At 47.1% G+C, this 8,033-nt stretch overlaps 1 protein-coding gene across 1 annotated transcript in view; it reads right to left on the bottom strand.

The window, feature by feature from the left end:
- Positions 1–8,033, bottom strand: part of ADAM9 (ADAM metallopeptidase domain 9) — a 23,724-nt gene that overhangs the window by 12,851 nt on the left and 2,840 nt on the right. Inside the window, exons 2-5 of the mRNA XM_009993265.1 lie at positions 4,783–4,880; positions 3,377–3,441; positions 1,739–1,817; positions 79–155 (exon numbers count right to left, since the gene is read on the bottom strand). Coding sequence (XP_009991567.1) covers positions 79–155; positions 1,739–1,817; positions 3,377–3,441; positions 4,783–4,880 — 319 coding nt within the window. The remainder of the gene's footprint in view (positions 1–78; positions 156–1,738; positions 1,818–3,376; positions 3,442–4,782; positions 4,881–8,033) is intronic.

Raw genomic sequence — 8,033 nt, 5'->3', positions numbered from 1 at the left:
AGCAGGAATTTTGTTGCAAGTTCAGTGAGCAGAGACACTCACGTGATGAGAGGGACACAAAGACAAGAGCTGAGCTACCTGAGCCCCGAGCACGTGCTGACAGCAACCACAGAATCCAGGCTCCCCTCCACATATCCCTGATAATGGCAGTGATCCTACAGGAGAGAAGAAGGGCACATTACACACACATCCCACGTGTGCCTGCACACCCAGTGTCACCCCTGGCCCTGTAATTGCTGTGCCTGTCACTGATCAGCAGCAGTCACAACTCAACAACATAGTATGATTTAAGTTAAATCACCACATGCATTTTATCTACAGTCTTATCACTTCCAACATGCCTCTAGCACTATACAACAGCATTTCCTTCACTAATATGCACCTAAAAATTTCCTCACCTGCCTTAGTGACACAAGGACTGACATATACAAAGCTAATCAAGATGCCAGGGGCACAACTGGCTCCTTCCCTCCCTACCTAGTAAAGCAGATGCTCTTCACAACTGGATAGGGCCAGCAGCTTGTTACACATTTCAGTTTAAAATCCCACTGTCACTGTGCCTGGAGCCTGACCCAGAACTGGCACTGCCAGCTGTGAGCCCCACAGCTGGGCTCAGAGGCACCATCTACCCCTGCACCTCTGAACTTGACTGCAAGCATTCTGCTCTTAACTTCTGTCCTCCACCCTGCCTCAAATATTTCATGTGCAGCCCCTCCCTACAGCTTTGAGCCAAATCACCATTCTATCTCCTAGAAAACAGCCTGGCAGGATGTCTGACTCCAGGACTCCCTGCTCCCTCCAGCAGGGAGAGGACAAGCCCTGCTGCCCTCAGCGCAGGCACTGCCAGCTGCTCACTTGTGCAGCACATCCCTCCTCAGCCCCTGCAAGACAGAACACTTCCATTTTGCCCTCTGGAGATGCACATTTCAGAAACGAGACAAGGGTTTGTCAGGTGGGGCAAATACACTCCACGTTCTCTGCAAAGTGCATTTTTGAATGTTATGAGGGTCAGGTAGATGATGTGGCCTGTTGCTCCAGCGACCAACACAGAGCACTGGAGGCAAAGTGCTCACCCTTCAGGGCCTCTGGGACTGACACAGCCTTGTGCAGAAAGAGCATTTTTCCCCTTAGTCAGTCACTTTTAACCAGGAAGTGAATACCCAGTTGGGTCAGGTGCTCTATTCAAAACCAAGATCCCATGAATCACATGTGACTAACACTTCCCTTTCAAAGGAACAACAGTGATACATAGGAAGAGCAAAGCCATTAGGAATACTTTCCTGCTTTTTGTACTGCACAAGCTGCTTTTTAGTCTTACTCTACAGAAGAAATTAAGTTTTCAAAGGCAATCTACCAGGCAGCCTGCTCATACAGAAAAACAGGGGAGTAACTCCAGTGCTATGCAGATAATATCCTTCTCAAAGGTCCTCCAGACTTCATCTCATCCATCCTTTCCAGCAGTTCCCAAAATTCTGGACTAATGGTTAGCCTGACAAAAATCCTGAGAGTCACTTAGACAGCCTCACACAACTGAAAAGATGGGTCAGCAGCTGACTGTTCATTTTGACTTGTGGACCAGTGTGGAAGCCCACTGTGTGTACAAGCACAACCCACATTCAGTCCCCAGATCCCCCAGCAAAAAATACAACTAATTTTGTAACACATCACTCCCTCATCCTGTAGATGCTCAGTGTTCCAAGTCACCTTCAGTAAGGGTATAAAAGGAAAGAAATCCTACCTGGACATCTGGATATTCAGATTGCAACTTCCCCTCCTTATTATAGGTATAAACAATGAAATCTTTGGGCAGCAGTTCTCTGAAGGGAAAGGAGAGAGGAAGACAAGAAGGATTTAATGAAATGACTGTGACACTATAGCAGGACAGTAAGATGATCCTAATCAGAAGTGTCACAAATACGTAAATTGCAATTAAATAAGGAAATATTTAAAAGGAAAATCTCCTCCAAAAAAAGAAAGAAATTGTGCATTTTGACAGCAAAACCCCAGATATAAGAATGGCAGAACTGTTAATGAAATTAAGTCAACTGCCTCACCCTGGATAAGTAAAATAAGCATCAAAACCCACTGAATTGTGCTACAAGCCTGCCCCATGCAGAAAAAAAACATAAATCAAATCACAGCACTCGGTCTGCTGCATATGCCTTCTCTTCCCCAGCTTTGGAAGGAAGTGCATGGGAAGTCTCCCACGCCTCAAGAGTGCTGATCCATACTGGTCAATCCCTTGATGCTGCATAACTGAATTCCCAGATTTCCAAGGGTCATGGGCTTGGCAAGTGGTAGCTGAGATCCCCAGGGGCTGGTACATTTAAATAGTTCTGTCTCATTTGGCAATCATGGGCAACTTTAAGCAGCAATAGCCTGAGAGATGGTAACTTGCTGTTGCTGCAAGCAGCCCTTTAAAATTAAAGTCAAGTCAGACAACATCTACATTGTCTGTAAATTATGGGTATGAAGGCCTTGGACATAAAGTCAGTTTCTTCTTTTCATAGAATCATAGAATCTTAGGGGTTGGAAGGGACCTTGAAAGATCATCTAGTCCAACCCCCCCTGCCAGAGCAGGGTCACCTAGAGTACATCACACAGGAACTCATCCAGGTGGGTTTTGAATGTCTCCAGTGAAGGAGACTCCACAACCTCCCTGGGCAGCCTGGCCCAGGGCTCTGTCACTCTTACAGTAAAAAAATGTTTTCGGATATTCACCTTGAACCTCCTATGCTCCAATTTACACCCATTACCCCTTGTCCTATCACTGGTCATCACTGAGAAAAGCCTAACTCCATCTCCCTGACACTCACCCCTTACATATTTGTAAACATTGATGAGGTCACCCCTCAGTCTCCTTTTCTCCAAGCTAAAGAGACCCAGCTCCCTCAGCCTTTCCTCATAAGGGAGATGTTCCACTCCCTTCATCATCTTTGTAGCTCTGCGCTGGACTCTTTCAAGCAGATGTATTAGTATTCTTGTGCTGCTGAGACAGGAAAAAAACACAACCCTAAAACAATAAATAAAACCCAGAGGAAAGTGAAAATATTTACTTGAAATATAGTTCAGTTTGTTTATTTTTAGATGTGAATGGAGAGAGTAATTTCACTGATTCCCCAGATCCTCTTTGAGCAAAACTGCTGCTTCCTCCAGTGCACGGGATCACCAGGGCTGCTGGAGCTCATCAAAGCTCCTGGCCAAGAGCCAGGACTGTGGGACTGAATCCACTTTTACCACCTGCAGGTTTTGCTGAGCTACCATGTGGCTGCACTTCTCACGGGACCTCAAGGATCAGAACTCATGTGCCACCTGCCAGCTCATTATTGGGATACAAGAGATGGAATTCAATAATCTAAAGAAATACATCACTTACTTGTTCTTTTCTAGATGAATTGTGTGTTCCTTTCCCTCTATCTCAATAGCATATGACACCTTGTCCTGCATTTAAAAAGAAGTTACATTTTACTCACATTAATGAATAATTCATTGAAATAAACAGAAGTTTGGCAGAAAACAGTCCCTGGAGCTCCACTACTGCCACAACTATGACACTCAGATCACCACTGTCACCTCCCACAGCTCTGAACCAGTCTGGCCTGTTCTCCTGCTGGAGCTGCAGCTCAAACTACCACTTGAACCATCTCCTGGAGGGATGCAGAGCTCTGTCTATCTGAGCTTCCTCTCCCATCACATTCCCTGCTGGTGTCCCAAGGCTGCCCAGGGCAGTGGGTGCTCCTTGTGCTCCTACCTGACTCCACAATGAGAGGCAGTGAGATGGCTCCATCAGGATTTGCTCTAGTTCCTGCCATCCAGCAGCCAAAACGACTGCCATGTCCACACATTGACATTGTCAGATACTGAACCAATAAACATCTCTTGCTGGAACCTTTCTGGTTCCATCAGGCCAGGAATAACCACATGTGGGTGAGATTGAAGCCTATAATGGCCCCTGTGTCCAGAACCTGGCATCTCTTCCTGGGTAACTGGGGAAAAGTCACATGAAGGAAGCTAATTCAGAATATATTTGTGGTTTTCTTATTGCTTGTTTCTAAGTCTTCCAGAGAAAAACTCTTAATCACAGCTAGAAATGAAAACAGTTTTATTACTGAACATGCATGGTGAGCCAGCAGCTCCACAGCCCTGCACTCACCAAGTGCCTCACACAGCAACCAGGTCCTGACAATTCAGTGGATAAGCTGAATCTCCTGACCACATTAAACACCACAGCAGGAGTTCTAGTCAACGACTGCAATAACCTGAAAGGCATCCTTGTTCATACTGAACTCTGCCAATGTTTGTAAGATTTGTGACTAATCAGTTAGTCTAATCCAAATGCTTTCAAGTGTGCAGACCCCAGTGACATGGCTCGAGCAGAGTCATACAGGCTGGAAAGTACCTGTGCAGGGTGTCTATTGTGACCCCAAGCTCAAAGCAAGGCTGGTCAAGAGTTGGCCCAGGCTGCTCAGGGCCTCCTCCAGTCAGATTTTGAGCATCTCCCATGATTATGATTCTACCACCTCTCCAAAACTCATCCCAGTGCTTAACAACTCGCATCATGCAGCTTTTACACCTGGATCAAAAATCCATTGTGGCAACTTTAACCTCAGGAGAGCAGGGAGGTATTGACTGTAACCCAACTAGAGGCAATGCCAGAGGCAACACCTTCTGTAAGGATGGATACTTGTTTGCTGCAGGACAAGAGAATTTTGGGTCAGTTTTGGGTGAACCTCATTAAGAAGTAGATACTAAACTGAAGGCATTGTTCAGACTGCCCAGTACCTGCACTGAGGAGACATTGGAAGCCTCTCGCCGGTCTCTTCCCAACCTCTGTGGGATCACAACTTCATAGGAAGACAACAGGGAAACCTGCTGGAAACCTAGGAAGCAGAACAGAAACACTGGCTAAGGAAACAAAGCAATTAGAAGGATAAGGCACAAGAAAGAAAATTATATTTCAGGAAAAGCCCTTCAGTAGGAAAGGGCAGCCTGCAATTCCAGTTCAGGCCTCCAGCTTATCACAGACCCTGAAACTGGGCTGCTGGGCCCAAGGCCCTGCTGCACACAGGAGAGCAGAGCAAAGCACACCTGGATTGCCTTGTAAAAGGCCAGAGAAAACACACACACAGCAGAGGTTTACCAGAAGGTTTCAAATTGGAAGCTCCACATTCCAGTTGCTGCCTGACAAGTATCCATTTCACCACCACCTTTCATCAGCAGGAATCACGGCATTTAACAAAGCAGGTCAGCACAGAGAGAACATTTTCAAGGACACACAGAAAGACAGCGTCAAAACCAGGTGTCCTGTACTGCAAAGCTGCAGAATGGCAGGAGCAGGTGGGCCACCTGCTCCAGAAGAGCTCCCAGGCTCCAGAGGAGCTCCCAGGCCCCCAGAGCCCCTCACTGCCTCCCGGCACGCAGCCAGTCCTGCAGAGCTCAGCACGATGCCCTGGCCCTGCACAGCACATCCAGACTCCTGACACAAGGCCAGGACCACTCGTTATGTTCTTAGAGAGCTCTAAAGGACCTTGTTCCACATCATTTGTTTTTATAAACACATGCAACAAAGTGGCCTTTTGCAGATCACTTTATAGATGATTTGCATATGCAACATCAGACAGATCCTCTGCACTAAACAGAAGCCTACGGTCCAAGTTTCCTTTATAAGGCATCAGTTTTTGCCAGCAACTGCTCCAGATCGACTGTGTAAACAGTAATACATTGCACATGTAAGTGACTTTTCCCATCAACAGCCGCTGTCTGCTGGTGCCTGGCTCGGGTGCTGCTCCCTTGGGAAGCAGGAGGTTGGCTGCCTGGGCTTGCAGGCAGGATTAAGAGCAGCAGTTTTCCTAGCTCATGGCAATGGAATCAGTGAGCTCATCGGAGCAGCCTGAGCTTCCCCACCTTGCATCCCGCAGAGCTGCGGCTCCTGCACTGCTTCCAGCCGTGCCCTAAAGGGGAAGTGAAAGCAGCTCGATTGCTCTCAACTCCTCTCCTGTCACAGCACGTTTGTCCCCCTCGGAGAACACAGATGCCCTGCAGTGCCCCTTCCTGTAACACAGGACGAGTGTCCCACAGGCAGAGTTGTGCTGCTTCTCAAGAAATAACATCACACTTATGCCACAGCAGAACTTTCATTAATTACAGTGACTGTTAAAAAAAGGTAATTAAAAAGCAGAGATAAACTTCCTGAAAATAGCCCTTGTGTTGACAGGCTACAGAAAGCAGAGTGAATAAATACCTCCTTGGCCCAAAAACAGGGGAGGGAAGGGCTGCTTCCTTCCCTGGGACGAACCACCACAAGAGCACACTCAGGCAAATCACTTCTCTCCATGTGTCATTTCCAAACACACACTTTGCTTGTGTCTGGTCCTGAGCTCCTGCACTTCATAGCTCTGTGCCTGTTACTTCCCCACTGCTGCCCAGAAGTGCCTGCAGGGATGGGACTCTGTGACATTTGGGCAGTTTTGGAGACTCCCTCAGGACAGAGAAACATCAGGGCTTGGTTAATCTTCATGGTGCTCAGAAACCAACATGCTTCCCCCAAAGCAGCTTGGAAGCAGAAGACAAAGGAGTGAATCATCATACAAAGCTAGCAAAGCTGGGAGGGATTTCTGGGAAGAGCGCAGCTCTGAGGTTTGTTCTTACAGAAGCAGCACAGAAAGAGCATAATCTTCAACTCTCTGAACAGCTCTGCCCCCACTTTCTGCTCTCCTTCCATCCCTCACCATCCCCAGTTTGGAAGCTGGTTTCAGGTACAATGCCTTATTCTTCTCTTCCCTTTATTCCCTAATGTGGGCACAATCCACCAGAGGAGGAGGAGGTGTTTGTCTTGCTTAACAAAGTGCTTTCTATGGGCACCAGCTAAACTGTAAGGGCAGGAAGGCACCACCTTTCTTTCTAGAGGAACTTAAGAGAAAAGCAGCCAAGACATCAAAAGTTTGAACTTAAAGCAAATTGCTTCCCTTTAACTTTCAGTTCTCTTTGCCCTTCTGTCAGAAACATCTTCTCTCTCTCCCCACGTTTCAAACAGATCAAACTGACAACACTCCTGCTGATGTGCAGAAGAGATGAGTTTGTTTTGTGGGACTCTCACCAGGACAAAACCACTCAGCAGTGGCTGAAAGCTCAGCACAGCTCTTCCTCAGCACTCCAGGACAAAAACATCCGTCCCAGCAGGAACCTCCATGGCACTCACCCTGGCTTTATGCAGAACCTATTTCCACTGGCCACCTCAGACCCCCACAAGCACCCAGTGCTCCTTCCAGTGACTGACACATTCAGACCTTATCTCGTCCAGGGAAGAAAAGCACACTCAGTCTGACCTAATGAGCACAAGGTGAAACTGCAGCAAGGACAAGGCAATTGGCAGCTACCACAGCAGCCTAGATCACTGCCAGGCCCCAGCAAGCTGTGAAGGCACTATCAGGTATGGTCCTGCAGCCACTTCAGTAGGAAGATGCTAAGATGTCAATATCCATGGGAATTCATCCATGCATTTCAGCACACAGGAAAGGTGATTAATTCATAGCAATTTGGGAAAGACAGAAGTGACAGCAAAAACCAAACCCAGATACTCAGCTGTTTTCCACATAAGATATCTGAAGATATTTATATCCCAGTTTTCCTGTGATATGTTATTTTTTCTAGCTTTGTATTGACCCCTTTTTGATAAAATTCATTGCCCTGTATTAAGCATGGTTCTCAAGCACAGTAGTTAGCAGTAAGTGTTTTCAGCAACTTGCAGGATTTCTTGGATTCAGGTGCTTCCTGCCACTGGCCATGGCTGCAAGCTGAGCTGTCCTACACGTCACCCCTGGGAATGTCCTGCTTATCACCCATGCTTGGGTGTAACTCTAGTTGAGATTGGATTCCAAGGAGAAAAAAAACAATTGCGTCCACTGTATTTACTTCATCTCATTAAAGATTGCCTTTAATTACTAAGCACTGGAAGCAACTAGGAAGATGTGAATCACCTTCCCCTCCCCACCCCAAACCCCCAGCAGGAAATTGCGGCAGGTCCCCCGGGCGCG

Source organism: Chaetura pelagica, unplaced genomic scaffold (assembly GCF_000747805.2).
Source record: "Chaetura pelagica isolate M959 unplaced genomic scaffold, ChaPel_1.0 scaffold302, whole genome shotgun sequence".
Taxonomy (NCBI): Eukaryota; Metazoa; Chordata; class Aves; order Apodiformes; family Apodidae; genus Chaetura; species Chaetura pelagica.
Note: the sequence above shows the minus strand (reverse complement) of the source record. Positions and strands in the feature narration are given on the sequence as shown.